The sequence below is a fragment of the Crassostrea angulata genome, chromosome 2, assembly GCF_025612915.1.
Source record: "Crassostrea angulata isolate pt1a10 chromosome 2, ASM2561291v2, whole genome shotgun sequence".
Lineage (NCBI taxonomy): Eukaryota > Metazoa > Mollusca > Bivalvia > Ostreida > Ostreidae > Magallana > Magallana angulata.
This window is the reverse complement of record NC_069112.1, coordinates 67,679,814-67,707,505: the sequence shown is the minus strand read 5'-3', so window position 1 is coordinate 67,707,505 and position 27,692 is coordinate 67,679,814. Positions and strand designations below refer to the sequence as shown.

The 27,692-nt window shown below is 35.9% G+C and overlaps 1 protein-coding gene and 1 pseudogene across 1 annotated transcript; both read right to left on the bottom strand.

Annotated features, from left to right (window-relative positions):
• The window catches only part of LOC128174768 (uncharacterized), a 264,137-nt pseudogene that overhangs the window by 156,337 nt on the left and 80,108 nt on the right, over positions 1-27,692 (bottom strand).
• On the bottom strand, positions 17,920-19,159 carry LOC128173554 (myb/SANT-like DNA-binding domain-containing protein 4). Its single transcript, XM_052839261.1, has 2 exons — positions 18,712-19,159; positions 17,920-18,535 (listed from the first exon to the last, which is right to left on the bottom strand). Exons 1-2 carry the CDS (start codon positions 19,157-19,159, stop codon positions 18,249-18,251), a joined length of 735 nt encoding a protein of 244 aa, XP_052695221.1. The 3' UTR covers positions 17,920-18,248.

The following is a 27,692-nucleotide window of genomic DNA, read 5'->3' as shown; positions in this document are numbered from 1 at the left end:
CTTGTAAAGGACTAAAACCTGCCACTTTTGTAAACAACGAGGAGGATCTCGGAATATGATGAACAGGAACCTTAATACCAGGAAACACACTAGGTTGAATATCGGGAGTTCTCTGACTCCCTATAGGTCCAGTCATGGCTCGAGCCATTTTCTTTTGACCTTGTTTCAACATGGCTAATGTGGTATTGGGGGGAAGTTGGGTCAACGGAATCTGCTTATTGTTTTTTTTAGGAAGTTTAACAATCAGTTTCTGTGATTTCTTTTTGCCTTTCTTGGGAGATTTCTTTTTCCTGGGAGCTTTCTTTTTACTTGAAGCCGATTTTCCTATGTCAACCATCCACTGGGGGAGCTTTCTAGTTTTAGGAGCCTTGGGATTGATCACTACACTCTTAAGTCGTCGTTTTTTGGGTTTAGCTGTTCCAGCCTTAGCCAGGTTCCATTTCAATAAATGGCGAATAATGACTCCTCCAACAAATCCAGCTCCACCACGTTTCAGAATGGCTTTAATCCTGTTATCATCATTGACTTTTTTATTGGCAATGACACTTAAATCCTCTCGATGTTTATCGATGAAACGTTGGGTCTGCTTATTGATAGGAATGACTCCTTTCAATAAATTTTTAGCTCCAGCCAAAAACCATTTCATTAAGGCTTTTCGCCCCAACTCGATGATTTCTGTTCGTTTCTCTGGATCCCGTTCATGTTGTAAGCGTCTTAATGTACGTAGTAACTTCTTTCCAGTCATGATTTCAACTGAATAGGAAAACATTCAAACTCTTGTATTTATACTCTAGCCATGTAAACTGTTAGGGTCTCAAACAATTGACTCCTCAGTCGTAATTCATCAGGAGTCTGAGGGCTTAAATCTACAATGAGGTACCCGTGGGGTTGGCGAGTAGCATCTTGATAGGCAGACATTAAATGAGGCATGTCTAATTGTCTACTCAACACCACAATTTGAGACTTGTCTCGGGGATTTTTAAACAAGACTAAATAATGAGCATTTAAACTAATAGTGCGATGCTGAGCTGCTCGATCAAATACATTCTGAGTAATGTAAATGACACTAGTATTCCTATGATGAGCTTTCCGTGTAAACCAATCGACTATTGACTCGATCGCTTTACCTCCCATCATATCATCAAATATTAAAAGGTGTCGAGTATTGAGATCCGCCACTAATTTCTCATCGTCCTCGGGAATATTGCGTATAAACTTGACTCTGTCTTGTAAAGATTCGTAAGCAGATTGCCATTCTCGATAACACCAAACGATTTTCTCGGGGTATGGGGTGATCCAATGAGTATTTTCCACCAGTTTTTTAACAAATTCAGTTTTCCCCGACTTGGAAGGACCTGCTACTACCATAGTAAATTCGTGTTTCAATTGAAAAGGGGCTAGTGTATCGTAGGAGTACATGTTAAAGAATGACAAGATTTTGAGAAAATCATTCAATTTATTTGATACAAGAGTTTGATAATAGGTAAAAAAATCAATGTTATATACAGGATCATTCAACAATAAAATGCATCAAATTCAAAATTGGTCAAAATCCATAGGGTAGGGTTCGGTAGTCAGATATCCTCTGGCGTTTATCATACACAATCCTGTATTGTTTGGTAAGCGGTAGCGTCTGGACAGTATGTTGGCGGGTTCTATGAATATACTTGGGATAAGTCACATTGATGATATCGATTTCTTCTTTTAACATTTTTTCAAGGGCTTCGGGAGACACTATGGTTGAGGCTCTGTAATTCAGAGTCAATCCTTTCACTTTACACACAGATTTACCGCTCTCGGTGATGTAGGCATAATTTTTAGGTCCTCCAGACATGAATTTTACTATCCGATCTCCATCCAGTTCGTCGGTCCAGCCACCTAAACTGTTGATAATTTCAGGATTGAATTTACCCTCCTCGTGTTGGTAGATGATACTGTCGGTATCAAAGTATAGCACACGTTCCCCCAGTTGTTCTAAGGTTTCGTAGAGATGCAGGCGAGCATGAGCCGTGGTAAAACAAGCCAATACCACGTTACCGAAGGGACATTCTTCCAGAAATTCCCGTTTCTCTTGGTAATTGACTAAAATCATGTCCAAGTTGGGATCTTCAGAGTTTTCCAAGAGTTCTATCCCTTTGACCTCTAGACTGCAGTCCTGTAACAGCTGTTGTAATTCTTCTTCTTCGGTCAAATAACGAGATTTAGGTAGTTGAATTCTCTGAGCGAATTTTCCCCACAGACAGTTCAAAAACAGTTTGGCAATCGTTCTTTTGACGGGGTTTTTCTCGATTTGAGAGGGATCTAACATGATACCTTCTCTTTCAAAAATGTCAAGAATGTAGCTCCGTTTTTCCTCTTCGCTCTCACATTCGGGGGGAAATCCTGAAGCTTCTTGTTTTATTTTCAAAAAGGTGTCTATGTAGGCTTTGAACAAGGTGTTACTAGTTTGAGGAAAATGCCAGATTTCGTAAATGCGCTCAATTCGATATCCCATGTCCATCGCTTTATGGAGTTCAGTGCTTACCCAGGTTCCAGTGAGACAGCGTTCAGATTCAGAATGCAAACATTGGTACTCCGGTTCCAGACTCTGTCGTTGTTCGGCACATGTCCGACATAGGGGAAATAGTAATTTTCCTCCGGAACGATAAGGCAAGACGGGATGATAGAGACCGCGTGGGGGTAAAACGCGGCATTTAATCAATCCAAAATAGGCTCTCAAGTCTCCGAAATTATCACTTAGGACTTCGGGGTGTCCCACAGGAAAAGGCCTGTACTTTAGCACGTAAGGATACAGAGAACAGACATCTACATAGCGCATATCTCCCTCTGTACAGAACAAACGAATGGCATTGGTCCGGCCTCCATACAAGCTGTCCCTGGGATTCAAGGGGTCTTGAAAGTCTAATTCTTGTACAAAGTTCTGTAACTCCTCTTGGTTTTTTAATTGACTGTCAAATTCGTGTTCCCATATACTAATGACTTTATATCCTTTATCCCTTAACTCTTGTTCTCGACGGAGGGTCTGCTCGTAGACCGTGGCGTAAGTCCTGTCTGGATGGTGAGGATGAATGTCTGTGGTTCGATCTGGATAACAGGTGGGACAGCCATGCCAATAGCATCCATGGAATTCATACACTGTCTGCGTGTTCTCATCGTAACCGTCCACGGTGTAATTTTCCAGTCGAACCTCACCTCCGTTTTTAGCATGTCGTATAGAACATCGACGACCCATCCAGGCCAACCAAGGGCAGGCTTTGATGGAATACTGGCGAGCAGGATGGTAACCCAGATTGGGAATGATGGCAATGGTTTGATCTGACATGAAACTCCGCCGGTAAGCTAAATTGGCAGTGCTGGCAAAAGTGAGAGCTTCCTGAAAGGGATTCACGCGAACCTGAGACTGTATGGTAGCTCTAAACTTTGCACAACAGCGCCTTAAAATGTCCACATCCGAAATACAATAGGCTAGGAATTCTTCTCGGAAGTTAAACACTTTTCCTCGTTGCTGTTCGTACCAGGCATAAAAATCTTTACGCCCCGCGGTGCTCATGTTGTCTGGGTTGTAGTAAGCGGGGGGTGGATAGACTCCCAAGTAATCCTGGTTCTGCTCCGTGTTGAAAAAATGAGGGAAATACCCTTTTTTCAGTTCTTGTAACCCAAAAGCAGAAGGCATCTTTGCGAGTGCAAAAGGTAAGTAGTTGTAGGAATCGATGAATTTTATGTCACAAATGTTCATGGACAAGATCTTACTTCCATTCATGATGACCGAGGGTTTGATGCAAGCTTTGTGAACGATATAGTTCAAGATAAATTGTCCATCGTATCCCTTAAAATTGTGAGCAATGACGATGGCCCCATCGTGCACTAAATGGGTGGTTTTGTTCTGACATTCAGATTTCAATAGCCAATCTACGAACTCCTTTAAGGTATCCGGTCCTTGAAACACGTGTTGACGGGGGCCTAAACTCTGACAGTGCGTACAGGCTTCATCCACAGGTAAATGGTCACAATGTTGACACACCCGATGAGCCACACACAAGTTAGGGGAATGAATTCCATGCTCTTGAGTGCACTCGAAATCGAAATAAATGTACAGCTGTAATTTGTCCTTTTTCTTCTCGGGCTTCTTTTGCACGTAACACTGGTGATCGCTCTCTACAATTTTCTTACAGATCTTACATTGTTTTTGTCCTTTTCACTTGTGGTTAGCTAATAATTTTTTGGTCATCCAGGTCTGACAGTGCTGGCATCGATCCATTAAATGACACACTGAAGTGTTGGTCTTAGAGTTGGTAGGTTCTAAATGTCTCTGGTAACACCCCATGCTCTTAAAAAATCCGTGACACTCGGAACATTCGATGCTTAAGCCTTCGGGGGGACAGGGAGTGTCGCCCAAACAAAATGAGCAGCGATGAGGGCACTTGGTACGATGCTCTTCGATGTGGCTATATCCAACATCGCAATAATCACAGTAATATTTGTGTTCGCTGACTCCGGGCATGGAAAGTATGGTATCGTAATGCCCTCGATCTAGCAACACGTTCAGACATTTCCCGTTGCCGTGACCCTTGTAGATTGGTTTTAATTTCAGTGCGCGCGTGTTAGTTTCAAATTGAAAGATCTTTAGTCGAAATTCAGGGCACAATACCTGCTGTAACTTCCTCCACTCTATAGGGCCACAGGGTAACTCGGGATCACATCCGGCAAGTTCCATGAGCTCTAGAGCCTGTTTTTTCTGATCTACACTTCTACAGTCACCTTTCATCATTCGAGTCCATTGTTTTCCCCAGACTTCCAGAGCTACGGGATCCTGAGGTTTTTTACTGTGCAATCGAGCGACCACGATTGCTCGCGGTAAACACAAAGAATCCGTATTTTGAATGCTCACAATGGATTTTTTACCCTTTTTGAAATTCTCCTTGTTGAGGAGCAGATGTTTTTTCTTATTTCCGCCACTTCCTTCGGGATACTGTACATGAAAAAATTCGAATTGTATAGCTCCGTCGGTCATGGTGAAATCTCTCTTGGATTGCTGCACACCTTTAATTTTTTCTAGTATCCCCCAGGCGTCGAGATGCTTGCTTTGAGTAAATTCATACCATATGTCGGAGTCCAAAGAAGGGTGTCGTATGTTCAACCGCAGATAGTCGTTCGGACGGCAGTTCATTTCACTCTTGACTTCGTTCAACATGGCATCCAATACATTCCGGACAAAAGGAGAATGGTCTTTCTCGGGTAAAGGCTTAAAATTCACATTGTATACATTCTCCTGCACTTTGAATTTCCTAGAGTGTCGTCCGCGATCCAACTTGATCTGATAATACTTCTCTGCTTTTTTAGCCAATTCCCGTAGTCGCAGTAGGTTTTTTCTATATAAGCGCAAATGTCGGAGCAATTCTTCATTTCTTTTCAAAAGTCGAATCCTTTTCTGCTTCAACTGATATTCTTTCAAGCGGCGATGTTGGAGGAGAAGATTTCTTCTAAGCGATGTGAGCGGCATGATGCACTTGATTCAAATGATAAGAGAATAACGTTAAAGTACATAATAAACGTTAAGAACTGTCTAGAACATTCTATAACGTCGCGTGCTACGTCAAGAACAATAACGTTACGTCATCCTCAGATTGTTCTAGAAAGGCGCCTAACGTTATAACGTCATAATTCTCGGTGACTTCATAGAGAGCGGACGTGTTTTTACAAGAAGAATTTTACTCAATAAAAAATGCCATGAAATTATGCTTACTATAGCTTAGCATTATTAGCTTACTATAGCATTATTAGCTTGAAAACCAAGAAGCTAGATTACCAGCCGCCCTCGCTGGGCGGTTCAACACCTCATTTGCATAAAAAGTGCACTCAGTTGAACCGCACAGCGGGGGGGCTTATACTACTAATGTTATTTTATAAGTGATTTGTGTAGTATGAGTGTAAAAAGCTTTACATGTTGACATGTACCTGTTGTCATTTGACAAGTTAACGAGGAGTTAAAGTCATTGTTGTTAAGTTCTTATAGTGCACAATCATTAAAAACGGCAATTGGAAAACAAAACATTCTTTTTCTTTTCTAGTAAACCACAAAATATGGAATTAAAAAACTCTATGCATTATATTTTAGTTATTAACTCCATGCATTTAAAATCTACTTTGAATCAGAGCTGCATGTGTGTGTACCATTATGTAAGCTCTCCCTTGCCCTCGGCCGAGAAAATCGGTTACCATGCTCGCGGCTGGACTACCTAGCGGTCAGCGGTTATCTAATACACGAGAATTGCGTCTCTCATATATGAGTTTATTTAGCCGCGAACTCAACAATTGTTTTAGTTTTGATTACACAAAATCTTTTGTGGATTAAACGATTGGATGTCAAGTAAGAAATAGTTCATTTAATTAATAAAAGCAATGTCATTCTCTAAAGCAATAATAGACATAGATCAATTGTGGGGTTTAAGTTTAAAATATATAACTTCTATTTGATAGAGTAAGGTCATTATACTGCAAACTTTTCAAATCTTCCTTGGTTCTGAGCTGTGCGTTTCTGTGCGTTATACCTTTACGTAATCTATTCTTCGCCCACGGCCGAGGAGATCAGCCACGGCTGCATTACTTAGCGGTAAGCGGTTATTTAATACACAAGATTCGCACAGCGCGACTTACACTTACATGCATATGAACGTGTTTGAGTTAATATAGCCGTATACACAAGAACTGTTTTAATTTTATGTTATAAAAGTTTGTCCTACTTGTATATATATTTAATTAAATATTTGAGTGTAAATGAATATTAACGAACGATATTACTCCAAATCGGAAAAATCGTTAGACAACTAATGGTTGGTTTATTTAGGTAAAGTACTTTAAAAACTGTACAATTAATGTTTTAAATCAACAACCCCCCTCAAATCTTAAACCTTTATATGATGATCATCCCTCGCACATGGCTGAGGAGATCCGGCGCGAGTGGATAAGTGATCCGCGGTCGGTTCGTGTTTTTGTACATGTTCCTTATGACGCGTTTATGTTTCATATTTTGCACGGACACAACTATATTTTATTATGTTTTCAACTATTATATTGGTTTAAGATGAAAAGATAAATTTATTTCACTTGTACAGTTGATTAAGCATTGATTTATACGATAGCGTACAAGATAGTTTAAAAATGAAATCAAATTATAATCAAAGTTCCATGTTTGCGGTAGGTGCTAGCACGATAAAGGAATGCCCTGAATTGAGGCATTCGATGATTATTTAAAAAAATATTCACATGAGTTTAAACAACTTTAGATTAGGTTCTACGGGTCACATATTAATCACTTCTGTAGTTTCATTGTGGAAACGAACTCATTGCTGCCCCCCCCCCCCAGCTCCACCCGCCCCGCTGACAGGTGCTCGCGTTGAATTTTTTTTTTTTTTGAATTGGAGAAAAGATAGCAAGATCTGTCGAAAATCATTTTTGGTGGTTTCTTCTTATGTGTAACATTTTGTTTCACTTTCCCACCCCTTTGTTTATTCGGCCAGTCTGTGTTAATTTAATTGCCGCATGCGACCGAGAATCTTGTGTCGCTTCAGCGCACACAGCTCAGAACATTTATAGCCCCAGGTCATCAATTGTTATGTAATTGAGTAACAGTTGGAAGGGTGATTTTACTACATAAAATAATTAAATCATAATATAATCTATTTGAATTGAGTATCATGCGTATAGATTCCCATAATAATTAATTTTTTTATTTCCTTTCTATGTTTACATTTAATTTTCTTCAAATAATTAATAAATTTTCTATCATTTAAATTGTGTGCTTCATCAAATCCTGATTCCGATGACCTTGAAGTCATTAATTTTCCATTGGCTTTTGACAAAAGAGAGACGCCTGATCATCCAATGAAAACAAATACACAGAGTTTGATTGACAGGTTCAGCCAGGTGCAGGTCTCACCCGATGTCCGAGGTTATGTGTGCTGCTTGTACACAGCCGAATGGTCTCAGTAAGAGTTATCAGTAAGAGTTATCGATGTAAATAAATAATAAAAATACATGCCTATCAAAACATGATCGTGCAAGTTAAAGTTGATTTAGGTTTGTTCCAATAGAAATCATGTTTCACTAACTGTATTTAATATTTTTTATGTATAGCGAATTTTAATATTGTTTCAGTACTGAAACATCGCATGAAAACGTTAAATATACATGTACTCTGTAACTAGTCGTCTTTTAATACATATACCTTTCTTTTGTTTGTTAAAAATTCGTTCAATTTTGTTAAAGTAATGTAAAACACGGGCGCCATTTTGAAACAATTAACTTGTCAGGGAGTTCCGAATGAAATCTGAAGAACGTTTCACACGGTTCTCGCACGCTTTGTCCGAAACTCTAAACGGTTTACACGAAACTCTGAAAGGTTTACACGAAACGTTTCTCGCACGTAGGTCGCACGCTTTTTGGTGTAGTAGTACGTTTTAGGGTCTGTAAATTTTGTCAGCACGCAATCCTAAACTTGCACATAGTCTTCAAAAATTTAGAAATATTTTAATATAGAAGTTATCTTTGTGAAAAGTTTACGTGTTTTGTAGGCACGTTTAGTTTAAAAAAGAAATACAATTCCTGACATGAATCACGAGTACATACTGTTTATAACAATGCTTGCTACCCTTTGAAAATTTAACTAGCCATTAAACATCTCATTTTTTAAAGAATGTTTGAAACGATTACATAAACTCTGCTCGACAAATAGTTTTCCTAAAATATTTTCTTCCTTTCTTTTTTCAAAACACGTTTTATATACAGGCTTTCAATCACAACATGTAATGTATCGGAAAACTATATTAAACCTTCTCTCTGGTAATGTATCGGAAAACTATAAGACATGGAAGCGTCAGATTGAAATATACCTCATAGCAAGCGGCACAGCGAAACTTCCCGAGGAAATTCAAACTGCAACAATTATCAACTGGAGGTGAGCGACTTCTGAAAATTTATGATCACTTTGAATGGGCACATGGCAAAGATAAGGACAACCCTCAAGATGTTTTTAGAAAGATTGAACAATATTGTAATCCTCGTAAAAACGAAGTGGCTGAATCACATAAATTTTGGAGCACCAAATACTTCGAATCATCTGACCTGAATTCCTAACCGAATTACGTATAAAGGCAGCTCCATGCAACTTCAAAGAAGAGGGCCGAATGATTAGAGATAAAATAGTGTTTACTTGATTTAGTCCTTTAATTGGACAGAAGACCCACTCCTTGCCGGCAACAAGATCGCATCTTGTAAGTTTCTATCATTTATTTAAATTCTAAATGTTTTTAAAATTCAATAAAATTATGGTAAAAAATAGTCTCTCTTCCCAAAGCAAAAAAAAATTTATATTGGACTAATTTCAAAATAAACTATATATTCCTTTTTTAGGTTCGCAGAGTACATTCAATGCTTTTCCAGCCATACGCGATTCACAGGTACAACTCTTGGTTGTATATGAGAATCACAGGGGGTCTGTCAATAAACAAGCCATTTAAAGGGAAAGATTCTGATACAGTAAAGATATGTCAAATAGAGGGAAAGGGGTTAAAGCTAATACACATCACACTTTGTTTCATGTTTGGTTGAAGATCCGCATATGGAATCTTCAAGTTTGACAAACTGTTATCACTAGTGTTAAGTATAACAAGTTTTATTTAATTTACACAATAAATACCACATAATATATATTGTTTTTTTTTTTTATTTTCACTTGCATACACATTGATCAGCAATGCCTATTAAGTATGAAAAGTTTAATTATTGCAAAAACTAATAAACAGCTTTAAATTGAATGTATGGGAGCTGCTAAAGATATTATACCTGCGTGAAGAGGAGAATGATTTGCAGAACATGTACAGTTTTCGATGAAAAATTACTCTTTTTTTGAAAATTTAATTTAGTAAACATGAACAAAAGCTCCAGGCTGATTCGAACTCATGATCTGCGGATCGGAGGCCCAATGCTTTAACCATTGAGATACAACGATATACAACCAATATATACAGCCTGTCCCTGACGCTTCGTTATAACCGTGTTTTACTGTAATTCCTATGTAAATATTCGACTTCCCATTGTGGTCTCATCCTACACCAAGAAGTCATGATTTGCACAAAATTGAATCTACACTACCCTTGCCTAAGGGTGCCTTGTGCCAAGTGTGGTAGAAATTGGTCCAGTAATGCTGAAGAAGATGTTGAAAATGTGAAAAGTTTACAGACAGACGGACGACAGACAAATTGTTATCAGAAAAGCTCACTTGAGCTCAGGTAAGACAAAACCTTAATTTTTTTATACATGCATAAACATGAGGAAGTTCCTAGCTTTAACATTGCATTGTGTGCACTACATACAGTCATTTCATGCATATCTTTTACAATTCTATGTTATGCAATGGTACGCGATTTAAATGATATGTTATGAAATTTTAAAAAAATTTAATGCGATGCTTTGAGATTTGTATGCTATGATATGGGGAAAAAATTAATGGCTTATTTATATGGTATGGAATGGTATTGTATGGTATGGTATGCTATGAAATTTAAACAAAAGCGTCTCCGTTTACAGAAGAGTTCCAAACATTTCAAAGTTAAATGATATGTAAAAGTATAGTACTCATTTGCAATGTGAATATTCAATTTTTAAAATAAACTCATTAAAATCATGTTGTATGATATGCTTAAAGTAATGTTAGAAGGTAAGTTTTGATGGAAATGAGAGAAATCAGCAGTAGCATTTTCTTTTGTTTAAAGTCCATTGCAGAAGAAGAGGTTTCTTTTGAAGACATGTATGAAAGAAATCATCTGTCAACTATAAAGAAAACTTTCTCACCTTTATGTACAGGAAAAAAGCGAGAATTCTGGTCTTTGAACAGCATTTTTCATGGACGCATAACGATTATTGTGGGAAATTATTTAGAAACAAAGTTTGATCCATAAAGTTAAGGAATTGTAAAGGTTCAGAAAAGCATACAATTGCAACCCTTCTAATATTGTTAGTAAAGCCAGATATCGCACAGAGAAGAACTCTTTAAAGCTACTTTGTCCGATTTATATCAGATTTTTTGTACGATGTACATAAGTAAAATAAATAAAACCAGCTATTTTTGTGACACGAATTCCAAGATCATTAGATAAAATCACCCATTGGAAGTCCTCCGAGTACAGGAATTTTTTGTTGTACTGGGGTATACCTGTTCTTGATGAAATTTTGACAGATGCATATTTTGTTCATTTTTGTTTACTGGCAAGCTCTATATTTATTCTTTCAAAAGAGGGCATAACCCTTGAAGAATTACAAATTGCTGATCAAGCTCTGTTGCTATTTGTTGAAGAATTTCAAAAACTTTATGGATATCAATGGCTTACTTTAAATCAGCATCAGTTAGTTCATCTTGTTGATTGTGTTCGTAATACTGGACCTTTGTTTGTCAGAGATTGTTTTATTTTTGAATATTTGAATCGTTTCATAGTTCAACACATTCATGGCACACAAGAGGTAGATGCACAACTAACTAATATTATCAATATGTTCCACCCATCATGTACAGTAATTTTTTAAAAGATAGTACAGACACTGATCTTGTATTACTTTAAAATGAACTCACTGACAGTGTCACGGGGAGACACAGATATGAAAAAATGATATTGAGGATGTAATTAGATCAACAGGAAATTCTGACACAAGATGAACAAAATTTGTACAAAAGTTTGGTGTTACAGAAAATGAAGTTATATATTTTAATAGAGTGAATATGTACAGAAAAGGGTCCTTTATATATTGTAAAGAATATGAAAAACTCAAGAAAAGACATGTTCACTGGGGAAAATGTAACATTTCTGCATGGTGTTAACAGTTTACCAATGTTCTGGAAGAAATCAACAGCCAGTGAACTTGGCTTTGGTAAAATATTTTAACAAAGTGCAGTCTATTGGTTGTATATGGCAAGTATCTTGTCCTGCAAAGTTAGATTTAATTCCCATAAGCTGCATCGTGAATGTAAATAATGTTGTTGAAATAAATGGGAAAACATATATTTTTCCACCACCAAAAAGATTTTTTATACTTCGCAGCACTGTTAAGGTTGCATATGCTTAAATTACTAAGAAATATGTCATCAAAAACGAACTACAAATGTGATGGTCGTATTAAACAAAACTCGCATACAACTTTTCCCAAAATACTATTATCTTAACTCTAGTGATCCATGTGTTACGACACACATGTGCATTTAGCGTCATCACGTGCCTATCACTTGACATCGATATTTATAAACATTTTTCTATGTCACACATAATTTTCGATATCGCAAGGGCATACCCCCGTTGCACATTTATTTGTTTTGCATGTATAATTTTATTGTAATCTCCTTCACCCAAAAATCACTGCTGCTTTAATGGAATCGAGTAAATTACAACGCCATATCCAAAAATACATTCGACAATCCATCATTTACTTGGGTATCACGTCATTTTCCATCAACGAATAAGACAAACTGGAGAATATAACAAAGCAGCAGCATTTTTCAGTTTCTTCAAAACCTTCTTGATCACTGTGTGAAATATGAAAAGTATCCATGCAGGTTATGCCCTTGCGAATGTGCGTTGAAGATGACACACATATATTTTCCTTAACTTAACCCCCTTTTCAAACGCAATGCCGATCAAGATTTCGGCTAAGGGAAATAACTCTGTAGCGATAGTGTTGCGGGAAATTTGAATTACATTACGAGCATTTTGCGATATTTTCCCTTGGTTGTATTGCTGGAGGCAAAATTGTAAGTTAAGAATAAATCAATATCATACATTTATAAATTTCAAGTGACAGCGTGGATCAGTAATTCATCAACAGAAAAAAAACATGAGAGATAACTACGACATGCATTATATATTATATTCCATGCGCGGATCCAGAGAGTTTTTCGGGGGGGGGGGGGGGTCCTGACAGTAATTTGAGTTTGCCAGGAAGGAGGGGGGGGGGGTCCAAGGTATAATTTTGGTAATTTTGTAACGTAATTTATATTTGAATTTTGCAGGGGGGGGGGGGGGATCTGGAACACCCCCCCCCCCCCCCCCCCCCCCCACGATCCGTGCATGTATTTAGCGACAATCAAAGCCGTGCATTTTTTCATTTTATTTTTTACCTTCTTTGCCAATTAAATCAATCATTGGTTAATGATATATATTTTAAAACACATTCTTTCTCAAACTTGCTGTTTAGTTTTTTTGAAAGTATTCCTCAACATTGCTGTTTATTTTTAAGAATGTACAAGCACAAAACTCTTACCCCAAACCCCTTCCTAATGAACAAATACTCAAGCAACAATACAAATGTTCAAATGAGATCTTTCTTCTTTTTATCTGCACATGAGAAGTAGTTTTATCTCCTTCGCTACAATTTAAAAAAGCAAAGAAAAAAGTAAGTGAATTAGCTATTAATATATATACATATATATGTATAAAAATCTGTATCATCAACCGATTGCATGGTTACTCAATTCACTTACTGATTAACCTATTAGGAATTTACATGACAAGACAACAGATTCTACTTAAAGTTGGAATTGTAAAACCGCTCCTCTATATATACAATATGCTATATATAAGCGTACGAGCGGTTTTCTAAGTCTAATCTTAATTAGACTGAAGTTAACGTAGTCTTATAAAATTATGTACATACACATGTAAATGAACTATATACAGCAGCATTCAAGTTGCACAATACCTTGCAATATTTGGTTCACTCGTGCATGCAGACTCAACTGCCTGTTCCGCTACTTCCTCCGTGCTAGGTGCCGTTGCCGTTAGACTGAAATCGAGGGTAGAACAAGTGGACTCGAAGGTAGAACTGCTGGTCGAAGCGGATTTGGGAGAGGAGGGCATCTCTGCTATAGCAAACACATTAGATTAAAATCAACACATATATAATTATATCTTATTCGAATGTGTGTGTACCTCACTTTTTTTTGTTCATGATAGACTTTGCTTATCTATACCGATTCAGAAAACAGTCCAATTAGAAGGGAGAAAATCTATGCATAAAACATACAATTTTAAATTGTTTAAAACATTACTTGGATAGGTAGGGGAGACGATCAAACCCATCGGAGGTAAACTTCATTTCACTTCATGAGAGAGAGAGAGAGAGAGTAGTTCTCATTACTCAAAAACAAAAAGCGGGAGCCTATGATTTGGTCCACTACAGAAGGCCGAGTATAATTGGAGTGCGTGCAACTTTGCAGACCTTTTTTTTCCATGCTGCCGTTTGTGCAAAGTAAAATTTCATTAGTACTGTGTTTTTAATCAAAATAAACATCATCGGTACCATACATGCCTAATATTTTTTTATAGACATAAATCGGGTGTAATCAAAAGAAGCACCCACTTTATATATTTTGTTTTATCCGGAGTTAATAAAAAATAAGAGATGAAGAGGGATTGGGCGCTGAAAAATTACATTTATATGCATTGTTAATTCTAGAACAAAATTTATAACATTAGTAGTTTTCATGCATGTTAAAGAACAAACAGAACCTTTGGACAGAAATGCAAAAAATAGTAATTTATTTGGAGATGATAGTAATGCTTATTCGACTGAGTTCGAGTTGAGAAATTGTATTGAAGACTTTAGTGTACCCCTCCCCCCCCGAAAGAAAACTCCTGAATCTCCTTTCTTCACATTTTCTGTCTTCTTCCTCAGAGCATTTCCAACTTCCAACAGACATTCTGTATTGAAACTGATTTTTAACCGCGTTTGTTAAATTGGTTTGTTAAATTGGACACCGCTCATCGACGGTCATCGTCAACACTTTAACATGGATGTTTATTACCGCACGGACTTTATTTCTTAGCCATTTTTGGTCACAAATGAATGCATTCAAACAACATATATTGTTTGTACAGGCACAAATACAGCGATAAATGAAATAAAGAGTTCAAGGAGTGCAATATACATTATAAAATACCTTTTATTCCTTGAGTTGTGTGTATAATTTTATCAATAAGTAGTATTTAATAATATCAATGTTTTATCATAATTATTGTTTAGACAGCTCAGTTTAGCAATACCCCCACCCGCGTTTTACTCTTTATACTATCGAAAACGTTAGGTATACGCAAAATGAATACGGCTAGCATCCGCACAAGTATAGAAAAAAATCTTGACATATGAACGCATGTAAATAGATAAAAATAAAGAAAATTGGTAAATTCAAATGAAGCGTGTCTTAATAAATGTCTCGAAATTTCTTACACTTAGGTTAATTTTGCGAAAGGAATTTGATATATCTTTTGATTGTCATTATAGTCAGATTTTATGACAATCGATAAATTTCATTGTTCTATATAATTTTGATAGTTTTGAGAAATCCAGTTCTGATTGATTAAGAATTTGACTTCAGAAATACTATGCTTATGTCCTTTCCGATATATTTCATTTTATCAAATAAAATATACAACATGACTACTTTGTCATGTTGTATATCTTATTTGATGAAATGAAATATATCGGAAAGGACAGATAATTATGTTTATTTACAGTATATGTGTTTAATTAAATGTATACAAGTTAAATTGTTTAGTGTAGAATATTAGTAGAGGAATTTTTAGTCATAGTTTGTTTGATAAAGTAGAGTAGATGTTTTGTTTTATTGATCTCAATATTTTGTTCAGGTTTACAGTTTACAGCAATAGACCCTATACACATTTATTGCCTTTTGCATGGGAAACACCCTTTTTATGCCCCACTTGTGACGTCGTATTTGTATCTAAATTAGCATTTTGATGTATCAAGGCTATGCGATCCTGAATTTGAATGGGTATCCAAAATGGTTCCAAATCAACTGTTGGTATATGAAAGGATAAGGATACTTATGCGTAATGCGGATCCAGTGACATTTAAGACACATTTGAATATTTCAATCGGTAGTATACCACATTCGGAACCTGTGATCATGTATGCAGCGACAATGTAAGACTTTCATTTTTATTTGTCTATTATACATATTGTACATAGGCCTATAATTCATAGTGTACATGTGATTTGATTTGTAAGTAATGAATCATTGCATTGATAAAACAGTATATAAAGACGGAGAAAATCACATCATTAAATCTGAAACAATTCAGCCTGAATCTCTATAGAGTGTTTATAATATGACGTCATCAATCAGTTCGCATTGTCAGCCGACAATGTAAACAATCAAACAAGCGTTGATAAATGGGGAAATTTTTAATTACTGCACTATAAGAATTTGAGTACACATAGAATTTTATTAGTTCAAGTTGATTCTAAACTAAGAACAAGTTTCCTGTCCATTTAATATTTCAAAATTAAATATACTGTACCTGATGTGGTTGGCATTGATGACTCGAACCCCCCAGCAATTCCGCTGAAATTAGGTCTATCCTTCATAAGGTCGATAATCTTCTCCTCAGCGGCAGTTGGGGGTTTTAGTGGAGGACCTCCGCCCGTTTTTCTCGCATGTTTGCGGGCCTCGGTTAAGGTCTTTTTCGCCCCCTGCTGCAGGTTCCCCCACTTGAACTTAACCTGCTCTACTGATCTGCGTTGAACGCCCACCGCATTAACTAAATCGGTAACCTCTGCCCATTTGCTGCTCTTTTTTACATTGGTAATTAAATTACTCTGCTTCGCCTTGAGTACTTCCTCATTTTTTTTCGACGAAATCGGTTAGAATTGTGATTTCGGTCAAGGACCAGTTACTGCTTCGTTCTCGTTTGACTGCGACAGCCATTTTCACTACCGTAGGTAAGGTAACACGCGCGTGCAGACGATTTTAACACAGAGTTAACTAATAAACATCAATTAAATCTGAGTTAGCTAATTTATTTTTAATTTATTTTCGAACAACAAAAATTTAACTTACAGTTAGCTAACTTGCCGTTAAGTATTTAACGGCAAGTTACGGCACTAACTAGCCGTTAATTTAACTAACGTTCGTGCAACCGGATCCGGGTGTTTAGAGATAGAAATAATCCCTTGGACTATATGGACGACGTAGATATCATAGATAAGTTTCGACTACCGCGTTTTCTGATACTAGATTTATGTGGGGAGCTCAGGGTCCATCTGGAACACCTGACCCGTAGGTCCCATGCCATACCCCTATCCCTGCAAGTCATGGTGGCACTCAGATTTTATGCCAGTGGGAACTTCCAGGCTGTTAACGGGGATGTCCATGGTATAAGCAAAGCTAGTGTGTCAAGAATTGTAAATACTGTAACATCAGCACTTGTAACTTTAAGCCCAAATTATGTAAGATTTCCACGCGATGACAGAAGCATAAATGACACCATACTGGGCTTTTCCAGCATATCCAATTTCCCTAATGTCATTGGTGCCATAGATGGAACTCACATTCCTATAAAAGCTCCAAAAGATGACGAACATCTCTTTGTCAACCGAAAAAAATTTCACTCTATAAACGTTATGGCAGTCTGTGATGCAAGTTTGAAATTCACCAACTTAGTTGCTAGATGGCCTGGTTCATCACACGATGCTTTTGTGTGGACAAATTCTACGCTATGTGATTTTTTTGAGAGTGGTGGCATGAATAGAGGGTGGTTATTTGGAGACAGTGCATACCCCTTGAAAAAATATTTGTTGACCCCTGTCATGAACCCAAGTAAACCCCATGAAGAAGCGTATAACGAGGCCCATACTAGGACGAGAAATACAATTGAAAGAAGTTTTGGGGTCCTAAAGATGCATTTTCGTTGCATCGACCATTCCGGGGGAACACTTCTCTTTCATCCGTCAAGAGCATGCCGAATCATTACAGCTTGTGCGGTTTTACATATGTGTATTAATAACCATGTACCAGCACCACGCCCACAGAACCCCCGGGGAAATCGATTTATTCCGCCAGACAAATATGTGTATCAAGGCCCAAATAACGATGGGATGGAGGTTCGTCGAAGACTTATCCATACTCGATTTTAGGACCTTAGTTCGGAGAAAGAATTCGTGTAATTTCAGTGAATTTTTTCCTAAAACCATGAAGACATTATTGTGTATGATTCCTTATTCCGCTTTAAAATTGAACATGTAACAAACAAGTTTGTTCACTTATTGGACTAATTGGTTTGAAATGTGTATTCATGTATATTTATTATTCTTATTAAGGGATGCTTAATGAACAAGATATAAAATGAATCAAACACATATTTTCAATTTATTACTCATTTTCAGTCAAAGGCACATTGAGGGTGGCATTATTTACTATTCCGAGTTGACAGGTGAAGCGAGTGCTGCTCACGCTGTATCTGAAGCTGTTGCTCAGCAACCGCAAGACGCCGGTCCTCAATCTTGAGACGCTTCTCCTCGGTGTCAAGTCTTCTTTCCTCTATCTCAAGTCTTCTTTTCTCAATACTCAGCCTTTCCTCTTCTGCTGTCACAAGTCTCGTCATGAGGTCATCCTTTTGCTGCGATTCACTAGTACTAACGGTTCTTTTTGTGCCCTTTCTGCTTAAACGCGAGTTTTCAACGGAAGGTTGGCATTCTGTAAAAAAAAAAATTATAGATAAATCTTTCTATATACAATGCAAAACAATGTAAATATTAATTTAACTTGTTTAAGTATTTAGAATATAAAATTATAGTAGATATTCCACGTAAAAGATGCGTGTTTAAAAATAACTTAGTGCACAAAAAAACCCATGTAATTACATTTTGTACCTATTGAGGCATCTGTCATGTTGCTTGGAGGTGCTAATAATGCATCCGTGGTCGTAGAAGAGTCTAGGACATCAATGCCACCTTCAACTCCGGATATGGAAGTTTCTCCGATAATTCCCTCTATCTTCTCGTCTATGGGTCGTAGTGTAGCTTCTGATGGCAAACACCCCCCTCCAGTCTTTTTCTGCTCTCTCCTATTCAAGGCTAGATTTTTCCTACTTTCACTGCTCAAGCAAATCCACTTCTTCTTCATTTCTTCCCCCGTCCTGACGTACCCTGTTGTATTTACTGCATTAACTTTAAATGCCACTTCTTTCCATGCATCTCGCTTTAAAGCATTTGAGACAGTGGAGTTTTGTTTTGGAAAAAGAATATCTTTCTTACTTTCAACTTCATCTGTTAAAACAGATATTTCTGCAGCCGAAAAATTTGGACACCTCTTTGCCATCCCCGAGCTCACTTAATGTCGTTTTTCTGACCGCACGGACTTTCGATTTCCTACCCGCTTACTGGTCACAACTGAGTGCATTCAAACATTATGCTTTGGTTTTTTCTTGAATAGACACAAAGGCAGGGGCGGATCACATTACTTGTAATGATATGATTACAATATATTTTATTTCTCTTATTTTCTGTTAAAATTTTATATTTTAATATATTTTTTTCAAAATTGTATTCCACATGCGTACATTGTATATTAGTATAGCAAGACAACAATTCCCTTACTTCCAAAAAAACCCCACTATTGTCTTATGAATACAGCAATAAATGCAATTAAGTATATTTTTAAAAACTTAAGGTAAAACATATGAAAATTGTTTAGATAAGTTGAATATGTTTTAAAAACCAAAATAATAATAGATAAATAATGAAATGAAAATAATCCCAGTGTGAGCATATCTTTTTTAACGTATTGCATTAAAAGTTGTATATGTTTAAAAAGTATATACAAGTATAAACAAATCTTAAGATTTATAACACTTAAGATTGTTTTGTGAAATGCAAATGATAGATCTTATGATTGTCATAAGTCAGATCTTATGACAATCTTAAGATCTTTCTTATGACAAACTTATGATACTTTTGTGAAACCCAGCCCTGTATTTGCGTAGCCCCATACTTCACAGCCATTATAAATAAGATTTTGCCAATAACACTACTGAACAAATCAAATTGACATGGCACAGTATTGATGCAATAGCCAATTATCACGCACGTGGTAGGCCTACATTACACCATAATACATGAACACGTTGGTTTTTCCAGAAACCACTTAATTTATCAAATATAATGAAGTGATTTGGATAGTTCTAAATATAGTCAAGAAAATACGCACATGTATCCTATATCTTGCATGGATTCAAAAATTTTCCCTACAAGGGAGACGGGTTGTCTCAGATATAATTTTGTTTGAGGAGGGAGGGGGGGGGGGGTCTTTGTCAATTCCAGGTATTTTTACCAGTATAAATAATTTCAACTTCACAACTGAAGGGTTTGGATCCACTCAATCCCTTCTCGGTCAGTGCAAGAGCAATGTGATTTATAAACTTCTTTAGAAACATTTATAATATATGGCCGTTATCTAAAATAATACTACTAATAATAAAAATGTTAAAAATATTATTTTACCACTTCTGAGTACTAACTAGTACTGTATATGCATACTACCTTATCACAGTGTGATTATTTATTTTACTCATAAACAATCGATATACTAAAACCCTTGTATGAGTACACATGGCCCCCTTGGTTTTTTATTAGAATATGACGTCATTTATGATATGATGATGTAACGAATTAAATTTTGAAATATGACATTCCGCCATTCTTCGCCGATAGAGAGAAGACAGCGTTGTTGAATAGGCATAATAACTGAAGTTTAGACCCTAACTTATACAGGTGAGATTTAATCTTTAGGCCTGCTGTTTATGAATATTTCAATTAAAATAAGAATTTATTTATAATAAAAAATATATCTTTATAAAAAAGCGTACATAATATATAAACTGGTTTACCAGTAAGACCAATTTCGCTAGTTCTACTACGTTATAGCAAGTAAACGGATACATGGTTATGATTTGTTAAGCATATAAGAATGCATTACATTTACTTTAGAAACTTGAATCACTTTTACGTTAAAAATCTTTTTAAATGGTGTTAAAGCCATAGGCGTCGGAACCGGGAGGGAAGGGGCTATGGGGGAGCCTAGCCCTAACCCCCCACCCCCAAACTTTTTTGCAAAGTTAAACCTACCATAAACAATCCCCTTTTTTTCTTTTTGTTTTTTTTTCCTTGTCAAGATTTCTGATAAGTCCAGCCCTTTCATTTTTATTTGGTTTCCCACCCCACCAAAGCAGGCACGTTGCACCTATAATTTATAGCACTTTTTCTCGGAACAAACATTTTTCTTAAAATCACATAATTATATACAAGTGAATTACAATGGCCCCCCCCCCTTTTTTTTTGGGGGGGGGGGGGGTAATAAAAACTGCAGTGAAAATAAGAAAATTTAGAAGTGAAATTGAATTCATACACCTGCCTGCCCAAATTATGTTATTTTTTTCATTTTTCCTTATATATTTCATTTAAAACAAGACTTTTTTTTGGAAACAGTTTTCTGTTGTTATAATTTGTCAGATTATGAAGAAATTTAAATTAACTAAAGTAGATTCAATTTGCACTTTTTGACATACATTGAAATAGTTTTTTGGCAAATCATTTGTAAAATTTGATATTTCAGTCACAACATAATTTTTTTTATAGAGCTATACTATATATCGTATGCTAAATCCAAGCTAAAAAATCTTACTTTGGGTTGACCGTTGTTAAAATCAAATCCCACAAACTGAAGTAAATTTCTGACAATGAAATTCTGACAATGAAATATATAATGAAAAAAAAATAATTTACATACGTTTTGCATGGAATGTAGGTATACTACCCCCCCCCCCCCCCCCCCCCCCACCCTTCCGGATTTTTTCAATTTTGGGAAGTTGGTTTTTGTTTTTGCATGTCAAATTTTTAGGGATGGGATCTATGCCCCCCCCCCCCCTCTTTTCAAGAACGATGCTTTATGCCTGAAAAGTACGAGTAGCTTATATAATTTGATTAATTTGATATTTTTAGTGACAAGCTGATATATATAGAAAGTTCGTTTGAAAGACATGGATATGGATACGTACACGGACACAGACAAGGACACCGACATGGACATGGACGTGGACGTGGATATGGACAAAGACATCGGTAAAATTCTAAATTTTGCTCTAAGTTCATGATCCTATTAATAATGATAATGAAATAATGATATAAAATCATATTAAATTAAATCTATAACTTATAATGACTTTATTTACTTAAATAAAGAAATCAATATAAATTATGTAGTGTATGTAAATGTTATTTGTATGTACACGTAGATCTAGACTCTTCCGACAGTGACAGTTATGGAACATCAGATCCATCAGGAAGTGAATCAGGTACATGCAGTTCAAATGATATGATACATGTTGCAAAGAATTTAATCCAATCTATAGTATCTTAAGAGTTTAGTGCATGGTAACCGCATTTTTGAAAATGATAACTTACATGTATAACACTCATAGCACGTGATTATCTTCTTGATTAACAAAAGAAGGCAAAATTCATTAATTCTAAATTAAAGAAATGTATACCAGCCTGCTGATGTAGCGATTGGTTATACTTAATACAAGATGATTATATTTTTTGTATAAAACTTGTTTCCTGATGTTCTTCTTCTTTCTTTTTTTTTCTCCTAAAAAAGGCTCGGATTTGGATGAAAATGGGGCTATAGAAAGTTCAGCAAAAAGTAAATTATTTTTACAAAAAAACTTCCAATTTTATTCACCGATAAAAGTTTGCCTAAAAGTAAAAGTATTTTTATTTCACAGTACATTTTATGATACATGTACTTATATTACAGGAAAGCGTGGTAGACCGGTAGGATCAGTGCGCCGAAGATCAGAATCCCCTACTGAAGATTTTCAAGGTATATTAAATATTTTCGGCACATAAAGTAGATATGGTTCAAAATTTTACATGCCTTTTTATAAAAGAGACCCATGGGCCACATCGCTCACCTGAGCAACATTGGTTATAATGAAATCAGATTTATGGAGTCAAATATGAAATACATGTATCTGGACAATGTAATTCGTACAGTAATATTAGAATAGATTTTGTATTGAAAAAAAAAATTCAAATTTTCTCCAGATGTTATGTTGTTAAATTGAGCCCCTTTTGTAACAGGCTGTTCTTAATTATCTCCCCTTGAAACAGGGTTTGTCCCTTCATTTTAACAAACTTGAATTCCCTTCTCCCAATAATGGTTTGGCAAAGTTTGGTTGAAATTGGCCCTGTGGTTCTGGAGAACTCGATATCAAAAATTTGAAAAGTTACTGACAGACGGACGGACGCCGGACAAAAAGTGATCAGAAAAGCTTACTTGAGCGTTCAGCTCATGTGAGCTGAAAACTTTCATATTAATGGCAAATTTGATTAACATGTTTAAATGACCATAATCATGACTATCAATACAATATAAGTTTATACTTTTTTGAATAGTGAAAGCGCCTAGGAAGAAGAAAATATTGGCTATAGATTGCCTTGTTGCAGTCATGTGCTGTGCTGCCATGTGTCTGGGAGGTATCTCTCAAGAACTCATGGTGGCCAGCAGAGAAAACGTCCAATCCCTTTCTATCACCGAAAGGAAGCAGTGGCTCCTAGATTACTTTTGGAGCCATTCAAAGTAATTTATTATTTAACTTTATATATAACCATTTTTACAAGACCTTGGACTTGTGGTAGGATGTAACGCTGCTTTAAGTGAAATATGCACATATTGGGTAGTCTTAGCTCAATAGCCAGACAAATTTCAAAGAGCCATGGCTGAATGTATTCAGACATTTCATAATAATTCTAAAATAAAAATAATTTTGATTGTAACACCTTGAAAAGTAAATTTGTAATAAATTTCAATTATTATTATTATTATTATCGACAGTTATGATGAAGAATCAAAGAAATGAAAAGTCCTATACATAATTGGAACAGTCGGCGTATGCTGTAGTGCATTCAGGCAAATCCTGGGCATTCCGTCTACGACATTTTATGCAGTCCGGAAGATGTTTTTGAGTACGTATAATACTGTTGTATTTTATGAAATGCATGGTTTCCAATTAAATTGGTTGGTTTATTGTTGTTGGTTTTTTTCGGTGTCTTATTAGATATATTTGGCGGGGTGGGGATTCGTCATAACAAGAAGACGTAATATAAGTTAAATAATAAATTTTGTAATTTCAATTTTAAATGATGATTAATTTTCATGATCAATTTCTCGATTTCTGTAACTTCTAAACTCTTATTTTCATTTCCTTTTTTACTGCAACAAAGTGGAAGATATCAAAGATAATGATATCAATTACCAGTGAACAGAAATCCCCGGCCCTGGTCAGAACATAAACTAGTGTTTTCTAAAGGTTTTCCTCAAAAAAGCAATGTCGATTTAAGTGATTTTTTGTTAGCTCGATAAACACCTAACTTGCATATGTTCGTATACATTAAATTAGCGAAAAAAAACCCAGAATTTTTTTATCTGTGTATAATTTTGATTTATTAAATTAGAATTTGAATTATTATCCTCTGTGAATAAACCCCGTTTCAACAATGGCCCCACTTGATTTCAGACTTGTGACGACTGATTCTCTGAAGTCATCGGACGGACTATGCGTATAATCTCTCCCGAATTGGGATCTTCTCATATTTGCTGATTATACACTTATTGGTGGAATAAAATGTTTTTAAATCGCTTTGCTGATACTAAATAAAATGTTTTTCGATCGCAAGCAAGTTAAAAAAACGCTGAGGTGGATTGAAAATACACTTCCTATCACTTCAGTTTCAATCCGATGTTTTCTCAGACGTCCGCGTCAATTTGTCCCCGCCCATTTAAAATCAAGTGAAACTGACGTACGCTGTATATTTCCAATCTTGCTAGTTAATATATCGCGGTCGCTAAAATTTGATTGTCAGTTGTAGAGTTAAAAGCAAGATACAGAGCTCACAAATCGGTGTTATGTAAGAAAAAAAAAGCGTCGTGCATTGTTTTTGTTCACATTGGTTAAATTCACCCTAAAAGTTCTTTTTCAAGCTGATGTTTCTATCTGCTGATTAGTTTTGAACATAAATAAACAGGTCCTAGCATTTCCCTACAGCAGACAACGTTCGTTTACGTTTTAAAACGGCGTAATCTGACAGTGCTGTCTCACACTGGACAAACCGATCTCACACCGTTTCTTTTCCAAAATGGCTAGATATTCGGCGGTTTAAGATTATTTAGAGTACTAAGGCAGAATAGGTACTTGCCATAATTCTCCAGAACAGACAGAGAGGCCGATATTGCACGAACAAACCAGCTATTTAATTTTTGTATAACTCATGTAAAATTGTAAAAGCATTTTTACTTACAAATTAAATTCAAAGAACATTTATTCATGACTGCATAACACACCATACCTTGTACATTTAATATAATGTCTGTTTCATTATATAACACATCCAGTGTGCACACTTTGTCTGTCTTTCTGTCGACACCTGCCAGATGACCTAGGTGATCTAAACAGCTAAACTGCTAGAGCATATTTTAAAAGCCTCAAAATTGGCCTTACTTTTGGCCTCAATTTTGGCCTGGCCTCAAATTTTGGCCTGGCCCCAAATTTTGCCTCTTCAAAATTTTTGGCCTCAAATAATTTTTGTTTATCTCACATTTTCAAAGAGTTTTCATTGAATTTGTATTGAATTTTTAATGTTTAAGAGATAATCATAGGGAAAAAATATATATAACAACTGCATGAGTTTCACTTGATATTATCCATGTTTGAACACACAATAAATACATATGATATGCATGTACAACACTACTCTAACTATTGCCAAGTAATGAATAATGCCAAAAATTAATGGAATCAGCGTTAAAATTCAGAGTCGCAACCCCCTTCCCCCCACCACTTCAAAAAGTAGACGAAGTGTAGAATGTAGATATTGAAATAATAAAGTAAAACATTATTTTAAGACACTGACCTGTTTGATGGATCAATAAATATCTCTAACATTTGTAAACTGATTCATAACATCAAATATCTATCACTGTGTAATGCACTTTAAAAATGCCAGTTTGCATCCATTAACTGTGAACACCGATCAAATCCAAATCCCCCCCCCAAGCGGAAATTCGCCTCCTCTGTCGCTAACCAGCTATGTTGAGGTCAGATTTATTGCCTGCACAGCCGTTTAACATTTCACACGGCCTAATTTAATTAATGTCATTTGTGAATGACTTGCAACATTGCATTCTCTGATAACTTGATTCAGCGCTGGTAATTAATCATCACCTCTTGATAAGAGTTTCATGCATGTGTTGTTTGTATATTTAGGAAACAAATTTTTCCCGATAGGAAAATTCGATATCAGAATTTGAACAAAGCAAAACATTTTGTGAACTTAAGTGTTGGTTAGAATAAACAAATTGGTCTCTACCATTATTTTTTTCTCAAACAAGTACTTGATACAGGTATTGTCCGATCCGGAGAGCAGTTTGAGTTTAAAAGTACATTGAAAAATAAAAATAATCAAATTTGTAAATAAATTATATAAAAAATATTAGGCCAAAATTTCTGTAGAGGCCAAATAAGACGCCAGGCCAATTTTTGAGGCAAGGTCAAAATTTGGGGCCAAGCCAAATTTGAGGCCAAAAGTGAGGCCAGGCCAATATTGAGGCCAGGCCAGGCCAATAGGGGCAGGGCCAGGCCAGGTTTAAGAGTATGCCAAACTGCTAGAGAGACAGAGACAGAGAGAGAGAGAGACAGAGAGAGAGAGAGAGAGACAAAGACAAAGAGAAGTGGAAGATATGATATTCAGTAAATTTATTGTATGGCCGAAGAAATACTTTGAGCGTTGATTTTTCATTTGACAATTAAATATCCAATTCAAACAGATTATTGCACTATTATTTAAGGAATGAATTAAATATTTATTAGTTTTATGCGATATAAAATGGTTTGAGGCAGTTTACGCTTTATAAACCGCGATGACTTGCGATGAGTATCGATGTGTTGTCGAATCCACGAGCTGTTGTACCAATGATTTGTCCTTTCTATGAGCTGTACATTCTGCGAGTTGTCGCATCGATGATTATTTTCGACGAGTTATCGTAAAAATACACTTCCTATGTCCAATCTTTTCTCAGACGTCCGCGTCAATTTGTCCCCGCCCATTTAAAATGATTTAACAGGTGAAATTGACGTAAACTGTATATTTCCAATCTTACCGGTTGAATAAATAATACAAGTCCGTAAATTCGTGGCCAAAGTCACACATAGTATTTAAACAACCTACTCTCTTGTGTCTGAAATGGCTCAGTGGTTAGAGCACCTGACATAAACTAATCTTATAAATTTAGGGGTTTTATATATTTAAAACTGAATATAGTTAGAAATTGCACTTTTGCAAACTTGTTTTAAGGAATGAATTCAATATTTATTTATCAAAGCGGTTTATAAAAAAGCGTAAACTGTTTCAAACCATTTTATATCGTATAAAACTAATAAATATTGAATTCATTGCTTATAATTCAATTATTTTTACTCTCCGTTGTAGATAAAAACGGTCATTTGACTTTTAAAATGACGTAAAATTGTACAAAATTCAAACGTAACGTCAGGCGTATTGATACGTTTTTGACGTTAGTCTTACTATGACGTAGGCAACATTCTTTATACGATATAAAATAATTTTTTAGCCAATCAGAAAGTGCGTTACAACCAGAATTAAATTATAATGATTTATTTGAATGGATTTAATTGGGAAAAAATAAATTCAAAATTGGTTTTTCACGACAGAATCGAATTGACAGAATTTTCGCTATCTTATCCCCCCATCTTCTTTTGAATTGCGAACTGCTTTCT